General features: G+C 40.1%; 1 protein-coding gene across 3 annotated transcripts; it reads right to left on the reverse strand.

Moving 5' to 3' along the window:
- Positions 1-3,090: 3,090 nt before the first annotated feature.
- Positions 3,091-7,420, reverse strand: LOC115757342 (ribosome biogenesis regulatory protein homolog). Of its 3 annotated transcripts, XM_048276920.1 has the most exons (10): positions 7,164-7,420; positions 6,938-7,050; positions 6,240-6,390; positions 5,494-5,545; positions 5,137-5,265; positions 4,243-4,360; positions 3,746-3,929; positions 3,554-3,667; positions 3,286-3,463; positions 3,091-3,230 (listed from the first exon to the last, which is right to left on the reverse strand). In XM_048276920.1, the coding sequence occupies exons 2-9, from the start codon at positions 7,036-7,038 to the stop codon at positions 3,299-3,301; spliced, it is 1,014 nt and encodes a 337-aa protein (XP_048132877.1). In that variant the 5' UTR covers positions 7,039-7,050; positions 7,164-7,420; the 3' UTR covers positions 3,091-3,230; positions 3,286-3,298. The 3 variants fall into 3 exon arrangements, with proteins under 3 accessions (XP_048132877.1, XP_048132876.1, XP_030553401.1); XM_048276919.1 differs by having other exon boundaries at positions 3,091-3,463; XM_030697541.2 differs by having other exon boundaries at positions 3,091-3,463; positions 6,950-7,050; positions 7,164-7,418.
- Positions 7,421-18,868: the final 11,448 nt, after the last annotated feature.

An 18,868-nucleotide genomic window follows, 5' to 3' on the forward strand; every position in this document is an offset into this window, starting at 1 on the left:
AAGAAAACACCCCATAGTCTTTCTCTTGTTCTTCATCTTCATCTAATAACGAGTTGGAGATGTACTGGGGAACAAACCGCTCGAAATACATTGGTAAAATTGGCAAAGACTACGTCGACATTTAAGATGGTGGAAGAGGAGATTTACCAATTTTTCTGAGTATTTCCACCATGACCCGTGACTTAATGTTTTCACTAGCGTCTTATGGTACCTTCGAAGTCCAAGTCGACTCCTAGCCAATGGTTGTTGGAAGACAAATAGGTGTAGTTTTTTCTTTTGTGATAAAAATTAGAGATGGCCATCATGGGGCATTATTGGTTATTGCAAAAGCTGACTCTAGCATGATATGCCCAACATGAATGGACAACAACAACAACATTGTCTAATCTTTATTATGATGAAAGACACGGCTCATCAGACAATGGAATTTTTAAACATTATCTTTGGTGTAATTTGTGTGTAATCGTTATTAGGGCATCATTATAGGTGAATTTTTTTTTTCCAATTTTTTTGAAATTGTACTTGTATTTCAAATTGATTTAGTTGAATGAGTGTTTTTAATTAATTTGTTTAAATTTATTTCTTTTATATTTTTTTAAAACTTGAAGAAAACTAGTTTAGGTTTTTTCTTTCGAATTCTTCATTAAAAAATTAAATTAACCAAGAAATATATATAGGTCCAGGCTCCATAAGTGAGAAGGCAAAGCCTAGCACGTTTTCGTGCCAACCCAGGCGCTCCTAGTCCGAGTGATCAAAGGAGATGGAAAACAATAATATGTTATTAAGATATGATACAGATACCTCTTCAATATGGTTGTAAATGTTGTCCTATGTTTGTCTCGTGTATGCTAGCATAAAGCCGGAATTAGCACAGTATCGAAAAAGTGGCCCATCTTGAGTCCCGACAAATTATTGCAAGTATGATCCTCTACATTAAATCTCGAAAACATTGCTTGGCATCAACCGGGAAGAAGCCATCTCGCTCCTGCCTCTCACAAGTTTTTATGTAGTTCCGTTCAATTATTGGAAAGTAGTCCTATTTGCAGGTGTGTGCAATTTTGACTTCAATCATAGTCCATCGTACAATGGGCGTAGGTCAACGATTTGGGAAGAGATTATTAATGCCTTCGAAATCTTCGGAATGATTCAAATGTTACTGAACGCAATTGCTTTTCAATTGGTACATCGTCTCTTTAAAAATTCCTCATTTCCTGCTTCTGATTTCGGGATCAAAGAAATGAACTTCAATCAAGTGAGCTAACGTTGCTCGATTAGCATAGTATTCGATCTTACCTTGATCAATTTCACTAAGAGCCAATTGAACCTTGGACAATATCAACGAGTGTCCGGCTTGGGTAGATGCGCTTAATTGAGTAGTGACTTAGATACGTCATATAATTTCAATTTTACCTTCACTTAGAGAGGTTGCATAGTGAGGAGCCCAAATTCGAGCAATTCAAAATATAACCCCATACAATTTCGATTTTACCTTCATTAAAAGAGATCGCTGAGGGAAAAGCCCAAATTCAAGTCCTTTAAAATACCTAGTTGGACCCACTTCCACCTTAAAGTAAATATGGCTTAAACCAATCCGTTGGGGTACTACCAAATTTGACCCATTCGAAATATCTAGTTAAACTCACTTTTACCGAGAAAATTATCAAAAAAGTCATATTGTAATTATGCTAATTCAGTCTTCAACTTTTTTTTTTGTCAATTCAATTATAAACATTTTGCATCCATGTCAATTCAGTCCTAAATACTTCTACCTTAAAGTAAATCTAGCTTAAACCAATCCATTGGGGTACTACCAAATTTGAGCCATTCGAAATATCTAGTTAAACCCACTTTTACCGAGAAAATTATCAAAAAATTCATATTATAATTGTGCTAATTCAGTCCTCAACTTTTTTTTTTGTCAATTCAATTATAAACATTTTGCATTCATGTCAATTCTCCTAAATATTTTGCATTTGTGTCAATTTAGTCCTTCCAATCAATTTTGATCGGAAATCGGCGATGTAGCGTAGCTAGCGTTGATGTGGCCAATTTTAATAATATTTTAATATTTTTTCAATATTTTTTCTCTTTTTTTTTTTTTCCTTCTTCCTCTTCCTCCTCCAAGCGACTATGAGCCGGGCGACTCGCCAAAGGGGAGAGCCTGCAAAGCTCACCAAGGTCGACCTCGTCGGGCCATGGCAAGGCTCGACCTTGTCTAGCGACGGCCGGGGCGACCTCACCATGGCCGCTCGAGGCTAGACCTCACGGTCGATGGGCGAGGTCAACCTTGCCTAGCAACGATAAGGTTGGACTAGCTAGGGGCAAGCGAGGTTCGCCCTCGCTAATAGCCGAGCTCGGCAGGTAACTAAAGGAAGAAGAAAAAAAGAGAGAGAAAAAAAGAAAATGTAGGAAAAAGAAAATAAAAAATTTGAAAAATATTAAAATATTATTGAAAATTGGCCATGTCGGCGTTTTTTTGCCAAAATTGGCCGAAATGATTGAATTGACATTAATACAAAAAGTTTATGATTGAATTGGCCAAAAAAAATTAGGACTAAATTAACACAGTTGTGATGGGGTTAAAACTTTTTTGGTAATTTTCCCCACTTTTACCATAAAGCTTAATCCAATCTGTTGCAGGATCGATGGCCCACTAATCTAGCGTAAGATCATTGGCTCTAATGTCATTTGTTGGTTGGGAGCACGCATTAAATCACCAAGAGGAAATTTAAATCTATACCCACAAATATATCTAGTAAAACCCATCTACTTAAGTCATAGATTTTTTTTTCGAGTCAAAAGTCAATAGGTTATTGAACAACTAAAATAGAATATCAATTTTCAAATGTACAACTTTTTAAATACAACTCAAACGTATATCTCGACATTCCCTAGAACAAAGTTCTTTCAATACCACAATGTTGCCCTTTTTAAATTTAATTTGGGCAAGCTTAACAAATCTTCCTTTGATATTATGTTCACGAGCACAGAGTCCGAAACACGGTAACAGCTTATCCAAGAACCCTTTTCCTAGTGTCGTACGCTCATGATTAAAACATGAAAGACAATATTATATCAGCAGAAAAAAAACATCTGAATTTGTTTTGCGCACTAATATCAGCTCGTGAAATGTAAAACAAAACAAGTGCCAGAAGAAGCACTAATATGCAAAAGACGGCGAGTTTGCTATGACAATATATAAATATTTTTCGAAGCAAAACCATATCGATCCTAACATACTTGTAGCGCCTAATCTAAACCCTACAAGCATACAACAACTACAAGTAGTTTAGGGGTTTCATTTAGATTTCCCTTTCTTCGCAGATCCCTTGTTAACAGATCCCTTCTTAATGGGCTTTTTTTGCACTTTCTTCTGTGGTTTCAGCTTGCTTGAGTTTGAAGAGGAGTCTCGCTTTTGTTTACTTCGTTTCTTCTCTTTCTTCACGTTGTACATCGTAACAGCCTGAAAAACCCAAATGTCAATTAGATAAGAACAGCGTAAACTCAACCACTTGACCTATCCTTCTCCTGAAAAGAAGTGATAGCACTGTACCTTATCAACGTTAAGTATTTCATGTGAATTCTTGGAAAGGAGCTTGTTTAGAACTCTGTCCGTTTGCTCCTTCTCTTTTGAACCCTGCCCTTTTCCTTCTGCTACTGGAAGGAACTGAACAGAAGAGAGAAGAAATTTGAGCCAGTGAATCTTTAAGTAGAGAAATAATGGAAATTATACGGCTCAAGAAACCTTGCGATGCTTTTGCTCATGTTTGGGCTTCTTTTCTCCTGGAAGCTTCTTGTCGAACTTCCCACCACTGGCTGTGGCGGTAGCTGCCAATCCGGCAACATTCCCCAGTTCATCTTTACTCACTTTCTTTGGTGCAGCCTGGGTTCCTGTTATGGGCAATGCTGTGGCCGCTAGCTGGATATGGCTGCATAAAAGATAACCGCGTCTCAATATCTGCATGCACGGATGGGATTGGATAATGCAAAATCAAAATACTTGAGGTCTCAAGCATTGGGACGCGTGTTGGAGGCAGTCGCTACTGGACATAGACGACATATTGTCTTATCATATGCAGAGGAAATATAGATTTTCAAAGGATATTAACCAAAAATACAGTCATTTTCATTTTAATCACAAATATATATATTGAAGAGTGAGCATCAGGACTGATCCTAAGAGTAGTTGCTCAGGCATTACGTGAAGTTAAAAATGTCATGTTAGATATTAAGGAGAAATACCTTGGCAAAGCATGATCTTTTGCAGCTTGTTTTAGGTTCTGCAATCGGTTTTTGTTTTGCTTTTCAACGCGCTTCTTCTTATCAGCCCGTCTCACAGCAAAAGGGTCACTTCCAACCTCTGCAACCAATAACCATGTGCAATAAATCACAAGAGGCTACAGTCATAGACTAAGTTGCATTAGCTGGTTATATATAATATAACCAGAACAAATTATTAAAACCATATACCAACGTAAAAAGCAGTCAAGGTACCATTAAACGGGTTGAACAGGAGGATTCAAAACAAGTTGATGCCTCCAATAAGAAAGCAATATGTACAGCATAATACAGTACACCTATAAGTATAAACTCTTGGCAGTCATGCCAAGCTGAGATGGAAAGGAGGGCTCTGGTCTCTAGGGCCGGGTGTTTAAACTTAATTCCTGCAGCAATGCTCTTTTGGTGGAGATGAGAATTGTAGTTTTTCATAAACATATCACGTACTCAGCATAAATGACATGAGGAAAAGTGATTTGGCAGTAGATTCAATCTTATCAAAATAGTCGAGGGTGAAGTCCCTGTCCCCTAAGTTTTGCAAAATGTCCATACCAGCACAAACCAGTTTCACTGGATGAATCAGGTCAAATCAGATTTTTGACCTGATCGGTTTTAGGAAGAAAACCGAAGTGGACCATGGAACAGCACCTGGTTCAAACAGTTGAACGGGCTTGCTTTCTGGTGCTTCTAAACCATTGGTTAATTGAAACCTGCTATGCTCGTCCATGAATATTGAGCATATTTGCATCTTAAAGCAAATATATGGTGATTAAAGAGAACAAGTTATAAGCAAAAGCCTACTCATTGAAGAAAGAAGAAAGAAGACATATGCAGTTAATAAAAGATTTGTCTGTATACCATCAGTGGCCTTGGCCTCGAGTATGGGCACATCTTGATCATCATTAACACGGTCGTATCCATAGCGGCGTTTCCAAGTACCAGTCTGCTCATCATAAACAATCTTGTCCTTTTTACGGTTTTTTATACCTGGCATATGTCATCAGAATAATGTTAACAGACATAAATTAATCAAAACAGGGATAATTGAGACATAATAAAAAAATTTCATGATTAAACAAGAAATTCAATGAGCAAAGGCCTACATATCCTATAATTGTATAGAATCAACAATTAGCATCTTCAGAATTTTTTTTCTTCTCTCAACAGCAAAAACAGATTTAAAAGGCAGATACAGCCTGCAATATTATGGCTCACCTTTCGCTTTGGCAAACATTTCCCATGTTGTAGGAGGTTTGGGCTTTGGCAACTGAAAACAATAAATATCTCACTATAAGCAAATAAACAGGAAAAAATCAGTTCTTAAGCCATGCAAGCCTTTTATTCTTGTAAGGGAAAGGTAAACTTAAGTAGCATCAGCAAAACAAAACAGGCATATTTCTTAACAGCAACATTCATATCATAAAGGACACAGTACCTGTAATTTCCGTCCTGTAATGTTATCATACCAAACACATACTCCTAAAATTTCTCCACCAAGTCACAATAACAGATAAACTACTCACCGATCTTTGGAAGAGAAGTCATTTGCCAAATATAGATGATCTAGAAGCTGAATGCATAACATGCCAAAGAATGCGTCATGTACTTTCTATGCATGTATTAGACTCGATTCCGATCCCCAATTGTTGTGCTTCTCTCATATACCCTTCCCTCCAGTATCTTTGTCCATGCCATACTCATATACTTCTTCGATAGAATGTATTAAGAAAATTAACAAATTCTCACAGATGATATGTATAGGTACCAAGAGATAACACGTAAAATTCAAAGGACAATGAAGACGCCACTCTTAAATCCCTAATTAATGAAAAAACAAATGTGGATGAGAATTACTCTGATCATCTGTCATAGCAGCTTCTCTACTTAGGCAAGAGTGATCTACCAAAGTTCTTGGTTCATGAAGAAAAGGATTAAAAAGAGGACTGAGCTCAAATGCTTACATGCTTTTCTCTAGGCAATTTTGTTGTTGGAGGTGGCAACTTGACAATAGGGCCATCCACATCTTCAGTCGAAGGTAAGTTGAAAAGGGCATCTGCGACCACTTGAACAAGCTCAGTCCCCTTCTCCAGACACTTCTGTATCAACTCCTCCCTTCATATTTCATAAATATCAAAATAAAAACTCTAAAAATGATCGACCTTTGTAGTTCTGAAACAAAAAGTGGAAACATAATCCGCATCACGAATCAATACCTCTCAGTACTCACTACCCACAAATAATAGATATCCTAACTAGCAGATTATGATACACTTGTTCACAAATACACGATACTGCCAAACTTCGTATACGATCTTCTGTGAACTAACTCCAGTCCCATACTAAACATTGACCCGTTACCAAAACAAAAGACTCATTTGTGTTTTCCTTTGGAGAGACCTCCGCTTCATTCTTCCCCGAATAAACGTTTCTACATCAAACTAAACACGAAGAAGAGAGCTAATATCGCTTTCTCCATCTTTAGAATGGATGAAAACCACACATCCACGATTACATAAAAGTAAATTCAATTTGGTGACGCAATAGAATAGAAACCACAATACCCCGATCAGATCACGCAACAATGACACCTCTAACGAAGAACTATGCACCCGAAAAAAACGAAAGAAAACGAAGTACCGCAGACTAAGACGTGCAGTAAAGAAGTGTGAACCTCGAAGAAGGTAGGGAAGGGAAGTGGTGACTAGAATCCAAGGCCATGAGATTCCCGAGGTCAACCTGCACAGTCCGAGTCTCCTCCATTGATGTCCAACGCTGCGAAACACCCTAATTCTCAGTCACAAAGTGCAGGTATAAAAATCGGCCGACTTAGGGCACCAAAGAGAGAAACAGAGAGACCGCGACAGCGATGGCGGCGGCAAGGGTACCTGAGGTCCAACGACGACGGCAGGGATTGCGCGGAGTCAGCGTGTGGTGTGGCTTCGCTGCGATCAACGGACGAGCGACGCAAAGGCTAAGCAGCTGCGAGGGGAGGGGCGCACGGCGGAGCGAGTCTCAGCGTCGGCTAGCGACGGAGCAGGACCGTGAGAAGGCGGTATGGTTTTGAAGAGGCCGGAGCAGAGGCGGGGCGTTTGAGCCCAGGAAAGCGGGGCGGCAAAGAAGGAATGGCTAGGTTTCTTCTTTCTTTCGATGTCGATGTGAATTATTAGGTGCATTCTTTTTTTTTTTGTTTTTTGTTTTACTTAGTTTATTTTGGGATATGTTCACCACAAGTCTTAAAATTTATCATCTTTGTGTGATTGTATCCTAAAACTTGCAAAAAATTCAATTGAGTCTTAAAACTTGTTCGATTGTTTAAATTGAGTCCTTCCTATTAACACCGTTAAATTTTGTAACGTAAAATACCGACTTGGCACATTTCTCTCTCCTACTTGGCAAATTCACTCTGCCCACTTACCCACGTCAACAAAACTATGTCGTATTGAGTGGTGTTCTTTTTTTTTTTTTTCCTATGCAAACCCGAAACAGCCTTGGATCTAATCATCTCTCTCTCAAAACACTGGGCCAAAAGGTCATCCACCCCTTCGAAGATCCGGGGTCTCGTGGAAGCATCTCAGTTGCGAATCAAGCGTCGACGATGGCGATAGTAAGGGTCTCCAATCATCTTCCCTCTTCCCCTTGTCCATACGTTTGAACTCTAACGCCCCAAATCAAGCCGATGTGGTGTCTCACAAGTCCTTATTGCGGTTCGTCCGTGTGAACCCTAAAAGATTCCTCATCCTCTCACGAAGGCGAGGGTGCTCGTGTCTAATTCAATGCAATTGACGTCGGAATCAAGCTTGGGCAGGCCGATTCAACGTCGCTAGGGTGCTCGTGTGTGCGATTGAGGAAGACCATCGTCGGTTTCTATTCCAAACCCTTAAAGCCACGCGATAGTGGTGTGTTGGGAGGTTGAGCCCTTAATTTTGCAACTCCGATTTTTCCGGGTTTGATTTTAATTTTACATTCAGTATGTAGAGAACTTTTAGGGCTTTATCTCATCGTTAATTTTACACTTGTTCTATTACACTATACTGATTTCCCCGCACGAAGATCTCCGAGCACTCTACTGGGTTTGATTATAAAACCTCTGCTCTCTTGTGCCAAGCAAGTGGAGTTCTTGGTCGGAGTCTCTGCATTTCATTGATTCATGTTAGTTTTCGAGTCGGTAGTTATGATCTTGACACCGAGATATTTTGCATTTGATTTGATTATTAATTTTGCTGGTTTATAGCCCGTACATGCTTTCTTAATATGGCGACAAGAAGCATGAGGGCACCAACATCTACATCAAGTGTCCTAATGAAGTCGAATCAACGCTAACCTACTATTGCGGTATTCGATCACCAACTCTTACTGCAAAAACAAGAAATAATGATGGAAGAAGATTTCATGGATGTGCTAAGTTTGATGGTCCAGGTTGCTGCAATTTCTTCATGTGGGTTGACCCGAAGATACCGGATGGAGCGAGGGACATGATAGTTGATCTCCTTGAAAGAAATCAAGCACTACGTGAATCAAGCCAATCGAAGTGCGACAAGGTTGATGTGACTTCACCGAGAGCTAAAATGAAGATGGTAAGGGTGGGAAATAGATGCTTAAAGAAGGAGCTTGCGCGAGTGAAGCAACAAATTGTGCGCATAAAGCAACAAAATATGCTATACCTATTGGCATTTTTTCTATGCATATGCGGTATAGTTATATCAATCGTATGTAATGTGAAAGTTAGTGGGAAATTTCTAAGTCTTCCATAGCGTAATGTTTCTAAGTTTGTAAGACTGATTGTGGGTAATTACAATGAATGTTACTTTTTTGTTATGTGCTTTTTTGCCTATTGCCTCTAACCGGGTGTTATGTGCTTTATTGCTTCTCATGAATCAGCTCATTCGGAATGTTTTTGGAGGCTTTAATAATTTCTAGTCTAGAATTACCAATTAGCATGGTCCGGTAAAAACTGTGCATTAAGAAACTACGGGTGGGGATTTTGATCGTGTCCTTTTCTCTCGACATTCGAATTCCGACCCTTTTCAAACCGATGAATGAATGAAATGTCCATCGATGTATTTCAGTTCGATCTTGCTCGGATTTGATCACTCACGAGTAATGGACCAAAAGGAAAAGGCTAATCGGGATTTAAGTACGTTGACTAAAGAACTCGACCATGGACTGGCATTTTGACCATAAGAATTGCTGAGAAAATATTTTGGGCCATCATAGGCCGATCTAAGATTGGTCTTAGAACAATTTACTAGTGTTATATGATTGGTTCACGGGTGATTTCGTTTGGCCATAGTATGATTTGCAAATTAACCTAAACCGATTCCTAACGATCGTGTCCTTCGGAACTAGCAATTGACCCTCGCAATTACATGACAACCAAAGTTGCCATGGCTTGAACAACTCTTAAACGTGACCTTGATTACGAGTCGATACGCGTAACTCCTAAAAGCCGCTCGTTAATTTGAGTACACCGAAAGTGCAATTGAAGAGTTTTGACCACGAATTGGACTTCGAAAGTGGGCGTTGAATATTCGAGTATACCGACAGTAATATTTTGGACGTCGCTTCATCAAGATCAATTAAGATTAGGATTCACCTCAAAGTGATCGAAAATGGATCGGGAATTAAGAAATTACAGTTTTGCCCCTAATTAGTGCTCAATCTCTAGTCTAAGTCAAGGACGTTTTGGTCTTTTGCCTTTTTCCCCATGTAGCCGAATTCTTAGGGGCATTAGTATCCATAGTGGTCTTGAATTATTAGCTAAGGACAAGAGAGTTTATTGCCCCAAAAATCCCATCAACCACCCCAACCACTGTTACTATTCACACTTATACGTAGTCATTCCACCCTTACAAGATGTGACCCCTTGAACCACCCCACTCATCCTTACATTTGAATTATTGGATGAAGCTCTCTCCCCCTCATTCACTCTCTCATTTTTTTTTCTTCCTCTCATCTCTCTCTCACCGAACTCCCTTGCTTCCCCTTGGTTCCACCCGACGCCGCCCCTATCTTGCTCATCCACACCCCATAGCCACCGACCACCCCTTCTCCTTGGGCCACCCTCGCCGTGAACCACCAACCACCGTCGCCGTTTAGCGCGAGAGACCAAGAACCGCCGCCCGCCATCCCTCTCTTTTCGATTCTGACCCGTGGGAATAGATGACCATTGAAGGATCATCTAGCTTGGATTCCTTTGGTAAGACATATTAGGACTTAGTTTAAGTTTATGACAGACTCAAGGAAGTTTTAGTTATGTGTTCATTGAATTAGTGAGGGCTAATCTTTGGCTACTTTCTGACTAAAATCGAATCGAACTTGCTCAAGGAGAAACCGTGACTTTGCTGCCCTCTTTGGCGGTTTTTGGTTGCTCAAATACTTAGTGAGTTGATCCTAACCCTTGCCTAGTACTTTAGGTTACTAAGGTTCATGTTAGGGTTGGATTAACGTGTTTAAATGGGCTATTTTAGGGAGTACAATGGTGAACCGAAATTCTTACTTTGGGGGATAAATTTGATGACCTTGTCCTTGAACTTGTGTGTTTATTCCATGAATAACTTGGGATGAAATGTGGACGGTCACGTGTGCTTGGGCTCATCTTGAGTGAAATTAGAGCCTATGATGTTTGAAATTGGATTAATGTTGTAATTGTGGAAATGGTGACATGGAACTCCATGATACCCTAAGGGACCGAATTGCCTTGTAGGATTATGCATGATGAAATGAATTAAATGATTGGTATGAATAACTAGCATGTTGCCACTACGAATTGACGATTGTGGATCGAATGATTAATTTGGCTAGTTAGCCTTAGTGCTTTCGGTCGTGAGGAAGAGTTTGTGATTGTTTGGCTTGGTCGCGTAATTATACTCCTTATACTCGATCATGAGGCGTTATAATGGGGTAAAGGGCAATCTGAAATGTGATGACCGAATCTTGGTATTTTTGGCGGTGAATGTGTGCAATTGTTCCGAGTTTGCTAACTGATCTCGATTGTATTGTTCTCCATCAAATGGCCAAATCGTTTGAGTTGCGAGTGTTTAATCACAAAGATTAACCTAACAAGGTTATGTGCGACTCGAGAGTCATTTATCCGATCGAATCATCTTGAGGGAGTTGGGGAGTCAAGAATCGATAAATTGACCGAATCATCTCAAGGATCGAACATGAGAGTGATTTATTAGACCGAATCATCTCTAGGGAGTTGGGGAGTCGAGAGTCAATAAATTGACTGAATCATCTCATAGAAGTGGGACATCGAGGGTCGATGTGAGTAATGGGAACACTTGAGGCCAATTGTTGTTTAAAGCCGTAATCCGAAGCTTAATCCTAATTTTGCTGGTTGTGGTTTGTTGTAAATTGAATTAAAGTGCCTAGGTATTATGCCATGACTTGTTGTTCCAATTGCCATATTATTCAGTTGTTCTACCATGTGTATATTATGTTTGGGATTGCACGTTTAGAATTATTCGGAGGTACTATTGGCTTAGGTTAGGTTTAGGTTTGATTTATCGAGATATAATCTCACTCCATTATGGGACCCTCTTTTTCGGACCCCAAACCTTGACTCGATCCCTATACCGACACTTTTTGGGCTACCAAAGGATTTTGAGCCTGTAGTCATCGCGTATTCGGTAGGACCTAACCTAATATACTATAGAAGGGCTAGCACATTGTGGGTGGATGATGGAGGTGATAATTGGACGCCGTACACCTTTTTATCCCGGACGTACAAGGACGGAGACACAGTTTTCGTACCTCTTAGGGACTGTGTTTATATCCGATGAGGTGTTCGGAGCCGCGAGGCATTTTGAGGTCGTCGCTCCCGATGCCGAATGTGCTGAAGTGGAGCCCATAGCCGAGCCCGAACTTGAGCTAGAGTTTCCGGAGCCCGAGCACCCTATTGAGGATGAAGGGATCGTAGATGCTGGAGATGCCGAGATTGACCATATGGACACATTTGAATCCGAGCGGGAGTTGGAAGATGCGTTTAACGCGCCTTTGGAGTCTCGAGTCGAGGTCGAGTCCATGGAGCCGTGGAATTCGACGATTCCGAGGACAAGATGACGAAGGTGTATGAGACGAGTGTTTTCTGCGAGTACGCTCCTTCCATCAACGAGTCTACTGATGGAGACACCGACGCTTAGGTGTGGCCGAGCCACCTATCTTGTGATACCCTTTTAGGTTATTAGAGAAGTTAAACTTGGGTTAGCCACCGACCTCTTTTGATGTTCTATATTCGCTTACTTCGAACCCAGTTTGTATTCAGTATTATGACATGTTGCAAAATGATTAAGTGTTATGCTATGTTGTTTACTAAGTCATCTTGTTATTTGTTGTATGGAGTTTACTTGTCGCTTTCGTATGTGCATATCATTCTGCGAGTGTTCGTACGGTCGTTCGATCCCGGACATAATCACGAGTAAAGGACAAGGAAGGGATGCTCACGCGCTCATAAGGACGTGGGGAGTGAAATTTTCCATAAGGACAGGTAAACACCTTGTTATCGGGCTAAAAACTCTCGGTTAAGACATTAGAAAAAAAAAACGGTCACAAGGATACAAGGTTTTTCGATAATGAGATCAAGGTTTTGTGTTGAAGCGGTTCAACGATTTGTTTTGCTGGTAGTAATTCATCTGTTTATCAACTATGCATACATACTTTCATAATAGTAGGAAAAGGGAAAGCGATAGAGGTAAACACTAGATCCTACCACTTGGTCACTTATGTAAAATCCCACATGAAAAAAGAGAGAAAAAGAACTCTTGTAACAATCAATTACAAAACAATTACCTCTTCCTTTGCTATTTCATACACGGTGATAATACACATGTAGAGTAGCTAGCAAAATTTTATGAAATGTCAAAAAACAATTACCCTTGAAACGATGCTATAAAGCAGTATGCATTCTTAAATAGTAATAGCATCATATTCATTCTCCTGGGTCACTTCCTTGCATACATCCCAAAAAAAGGAAAAGTAAAGAAAAAAAGAGCCAAGCAACTCATGTCAATGCAAGCACCATAAACCGTTAAGTTCGGGCTTTTGGCCTTTGCGGGTTACTCTAACTTAGAATAATTTGCATGTAGTTAGTAGAATTTGAGTAAGTGACCTTCGGTTCCTAAACCGGAATTTATCGACACCTGCTGTAGAGTGTAGACTACTACTTTGCTATAGTATTATTCCCTAATGAGAAAATGACTTTTACCCGGGTGCTGAAATAGAGTTCAAGGAGCACAAGCTTGGTAGACAAAGAAATGAACTCCTGATTGTATACATTAAATTTCACCCACATATGAGTATCGTCTCGCTAAAGAAAGTAAAAGCATCTCAAGTCTAGAAATGAAACAACACCAGATAAGGGGGAAAAACACTTCTCCAAGCATCTAACAAGTGAAACAGAGGAGACCCATCAACAAAATACCATAACTTAACTCAATTCAAGCATCTTCCACACCTCAAGTCTAGCATAAATGTAAGCAGGAGACAAGAAACCCTTTAAGATTCAAGGCTAGAAGTCAAACAACTCGACTCTGTTTATTCCACAAAATGTCCACAAAAACGTTAGTCTCTATCTCTTTCTTCTATCAATACTAATTCGGTGAACATCTAAAGATCCACCGAGCAACCTCAATAGAGCATAACTTATGTCTATGTCATTGGTCATGCAAAACACAAAAAATCCCTACTCATAATTGATATAAAAAAATACAAGTTTTTGCAGCAAAAACGTCAATCCAAGTCTACGATCTCCGGTGATCCAGCCGATTTGGCATTCACTTCATTCACTTGATTCATCCTTGAATATGGTGCTCTTCCTATGACACTTTTCCAAGCAGGCTTTGGAGGTTGGTAACTCGCTTGAGATTGTGAGAGTGACTTCGGCTGTACGGCAACTTGTTTTCAAGGAACTCTGAATGGCTGAGGCTTAGAACTCTTCCGGGATTGTGATGTCGCTTTGGAACTCACTTGGAGTTAAGATTATGCTTTTGGCTTCACAACAATATGTTTTCACGGATTAGTTCTGAATGACCGAGGTTGTTCACTTGATTCGGGATGTGCCTTCGCCATCGATGGTACCGAAACTACTCCTTCGTCTAGTAGTTTTAATATTCTCACACCAATTGTGCCAAGCTACAAAACATAAACATGTTGTTAACTCAAGAAGGTGGTCAATTACTATTATAAAATGTGATGTCGCTTCGGAACTAGCCTGGGATTGGGATGATGCTTTTGGCTTCACAACAATATGTTTTCGTGGATTAATTCCGAATGACCGAGATTGTTCACTTGATTCGAGATATGCCTTTGCCATTGAAGCTCCCAAAACTCCTCCTTTGTCTGGTGGTTTCAATATTTTTGCACCAGTTATGCCAAGCTACATAAAAATGAACATGTTGTTAGCTCAAGAAGGCAGCCAATTTGTCACGACCCAAACCACGCGATCCGTTGACATCCCACCTAGCCACGATCGTATACAGTTCTCCAAGATCCAAAGGCCAACAAATACAATACTTGCGGAAGCAAAAACAATGTCCTGTACAGAAACCAATTAATATCACGATGTCCGGGGCCGGTAACACAAACTTATGTACATATATACATAATTGTTACAACCTTCAAGCCTAGGGCTTCAGAGGCCACTGTACAAGCCTATGATCACCTATAACAAAAGATTACATGGTCGAAGCCCGCTATACTTCCAAAAGAAAATACTCTACAAAAGCTCAAGAGGTCAACTATCCTAGGCCTCGTCCTCGCTAACCGGTATTATATCATCTCTCGCCTCCAACTCATCCTCGTCAAGCTTAGGTGGCTGTTCCGTATCCGATGGCTCTATAACCTCCCCATCTTCTCCTGGTACCATGACCTCGGGGAATACCGAATCTCCTAGGCGGATAATTCATTGTTGAGGCGGAGTGTCCGAAAAATGAGAGCCCATGACGGGGTGAGATAAAATTATAGTAAGTTAGCCCCTAATCCTAAATTAGGGCTCTAGTGCCTCTGGACACATTTTCAGTGAACAATTTCCAATAATTCTTCTTTCTTACCAAAAATTCTACAATTAAATTCTAGAAAATTCCATTTTTTCTCCAAAAAATTGCCACACCTTCACAAATATTCCACGTTACCCCCATATCGATATTTCACATCCCGCACTGGAATAAAAATATTCCACATGGCTCCAAAGCCTGGGTTCCACGCCTTAGGTTATCGTATAAAATTCCACGTTGGTCCAGGGCCCGCATTTAACGCATCGGGCTATATTATAACCGGACGGACCAGCGTAATAACGCCTCAGGCTATTATAAATATTCCATGTTGATCCAAAGCCCGTGTTTAACGCATTAGGCTATCATATAAAATTCCACATTGGTCCGTAACCCGCGTTTAATGCATCAGGCTATATTATAACTGGATAGACCCGCGTAATAACGCCTCAGGCCATCATAAATATTCCACGTTAATCCAGAGCCCGCGTTTAACGCATCGGACTATCATATAAAATTCCATATTGGTCCAAAGCCAGCGTTTAACGCATCGGGCTATATTATAACCGGATCGATCCGCGTAATAACGTATCGAGTCACTGTAACCCGCGTAATAATACATCAGGTTAATATCCCGCGTTTAACGCCTTAGGATGATATAATAAACACAACCTCACATTTAACGTCTCGGGGTATAATAATAATAACGGAACCCGCGTCATAACGCCTCGGGCAAAAATACGGTCTTATAAAATACGAACCCGGCGTCATAACGCTTCAAGGTAAAATTCCACCTTTCCTCTCAATTATTCCACTTAAGACCGTAAACCACAATAATTCCTCGATAGCCCGTCTGATACCACACGATCACTTAAATACTCCCGATCGATCAATCATCGCCACGTGATCTTGCTAAATTCCCCGATTAACGGATCCGGACTATCCATCTCACCAATTTCCTCCGACGACAGATCGGAACCATACGATCTTCTCAATTTTCTCCAAAAAAAGATCGGGACCACACGATCTTTTTAATTGTCCTCAATTGCCCAATCGAGACCACTCGATTAAATTGTACCGGGCAAACACTCGATCGGGACCACGTGATTCATTCACGTTAAAGAATTAATAAATCGGGACCACCCGATTAGGTCACACTAGACCAATGGCCAATCGGGCCACACGATTAATTTTTGTCACTACAAAAATTAATCTACGCCACACGATCGAAATAATACCAACGTAGCAATTAATACGTGCCGTACAATTATACTGTACTAACGTGGCATTTAATACGTACGTTACAATTATACTATACTACGTACAATTAATCTCCACCATCCAATTAATCAATAATAAAGCAAGAATTAATCCTGGCCGTCGGATTAATCTTCCTAAACAAGATTCGATATGGGCTGTCGGATTAAAGCCTAAAAGTCAAGATCAAATCCTAGCCCTCCATTATTAATCATGCAAAAATACTATTCATGCAAGACACCATCTTTTCTCTCTCCTCAAATCTTCATTCTCGGCCAATGCATAAAAATGGCCAAAACAACCTATTTTTCACCAAAATCTACCAAATCTCAAGTCTATTAGCACCCTAGATACATAATATAAGGTTAGGGACCAACTTACAATATTTTTTGCAAGTTTTCCGGCGAGAAACGGGTAAAGAAATCTTGGTTCCAACCGGCGGCTCCGACGACTCCCATGCTCGGCTAAAAATCCACAAAAATCCCGTGGTTCAAGGTCGTTCGGGTGGTAGTCGAGCTCTGGCGATCCAAGACGAATTCGGCGAGGCTTAGGAAATTTTCTGGTGAGAGAGAGTGAGAGCTATGGTGTTCGACCAAGGGGGAGAAGATGAGCTAGAGAGAGAGAGTGTGTTCTTGGATTTTATGAAGAAGATGGCCAAAAAATTCATTAATAAAAGGTTAGGATATTTTTTTTTAGAGAGATATTTTGGTCTTCAAAGTCAAGAGGGGAAAACTGGTAATTTCCTCTACCAAGAATAGTCAAAATTTTGGCCAAGAAGTGTAATGACCGAAATGCCCTTGACCTAAAGTGAAATCTTGGTTTTCTCCAAGGGCAAATGGGTAATTTTCCATTTCCAATTCAAATTTTATTTTTCCTAAACCCTTTGGGCGAACCGCGAAGAAATTTGTACATTGGATGAGGAAACATCCAAAATTTATTTATTGAAACCCCTGAAGGTCCGATGTCAAATTCTAAAGCTCGATTCGCGATCAATCTTGATCAATAGAATTTTCAACGTATCTCAAACTAACGGGCGGCTTTTAAGAGTTACGCGTATCGATCCGTGATAAAAATCACGTTTAAGAATTTCTCGAACCATGGCGACTTTGGTTGTCATTCAATTATGAGGGTCAATCACTAGTCCCGAGGGACATGATCGTTAGAAAATAATTTATGGATGTTCGGAACCCATACGAGGTCAAACGGAATCACCCGTAATCCAAGCGTAGGGTATTATCCAAACCGTTCCTTAATCATTCTAGGATCGGCTTATATTGGTCCGGAATATTCCCTCAACAATTTTCATGGCCAAAGAGTCATTCCAAGATCAAGTTCTTAGGTCCACATACTTGATTTTCCTAGCTAGCCATTTCCATTTGGTTAGTGCGCTCGAGAGGGATCAACTCTGAGTGAGATTAGACTGAAATACATCAAAGAGATATTTCATTCATTCATAGCTTCAAAAGTGGGTTGGAATTCAGGATGTCACACAATTACTATTATAAAATGTAAAAACGTTACTCACATTGAGGATTTGAAGGTTTGTGCTAGGATTTGTATAAACACCATAACCTATCATTCTATTCTTCGATTTGAAGACAATTACCCTTGCAGCTGATTCTCCTTGCATCATTCCCATATCAATTGCCGGTCTTTTAAACTAAAAAAAGAGAGAGAAATCATTGAGCACGAGAACGTAATCAAAACATATGAATGCATGAGGATTTAGGTACTACTAATCGGGATTTTTTGAGGTCTATCTTGAGATATTGCAGTAGCTTGAGCAAAACAAATTCCTCATTGTTGACCATAATTTACTTCAGCAAAAGCATTGGCGTGTCCACTACATGCACTTACATTAGCACTAGCCCTTGCATCCTCTTATATGTACACGAGACCGAGCAAAAGCATTGAACTAGCCACTATTATTTTGTATAGCTGCCTTGGATTCTACATAAGCACTTGCTGAAGCGGTGGCTGAGCCTTCACATCTCCCTTTGGATGCTTCAAGAGAAGCTTGAGCTTGAGCAAAATTGGCAGAAGCTTGAGCACTTGTTGTCGTGAAGGCTTGAGCAGAAGCTTGAGCAAAATTGGCTTGAGAAGAAGCTTGAGCTTGAGTAGAATTGGCTTGCGCAGAAGCTTGAGCATTAGCACATCAAATACATAACAAGCATTAATTGACAACATATTAAGACGTCAAGTATATAATCTACATAATCAATTAATTCACAAAATACCTTTTTTAGAGGACATCCCTTACAGTTATGTCCAACCACTTTGAAAGAAGAACAAGTCATTCGCTTACCCTCTTTAGTCATCCTGTCACTCTTACAAGCTCAATAGGT

The sequence above is a fragment of the Rhodamnia argentea genome, chromosome 3, assembly GCF_020921035.1.
Source record: "Rhodamnia argentea isolate NSW1041297 chromosome 3, ASM2092103v1, whole genome shotgun sequence".
Lineage (NCBI taxonomy): Eukaryota > Viridiplantae > Streptophyta > Magnoliopsida > Myrtales > Myrtaceae > Rhodamnia > Rhodamnia argentea.

What these genes read in the sequence shown, in the direction of transcription:
- LOC115757342 (XM_048276920.1), bottom strand. Translation starts at nt 7,038, where the DNA reads ATGGAGGAGACTCGGACTGTGCAGGTTGACCTCGGGAATCTCATGGCC. An exon ending in AATTGCCTAGAGAAAAGCAT is followed by an intron (nt 5,546 to 6,239) that starts GTAAGCATTTGA and finishes TATTGTTTTCAG; the next exon opens with TTGCCAAAGCCCAAACCTCC. An exon ending in AAAGATCATGCTTTGCCAAG is followed by an intron (nt 3,930 to 4,242) that starts GTATTTCTCCTT and finishes TCTTTTATGCAG; the next exon opens with CCATATCCAGCTAGCGGCCA.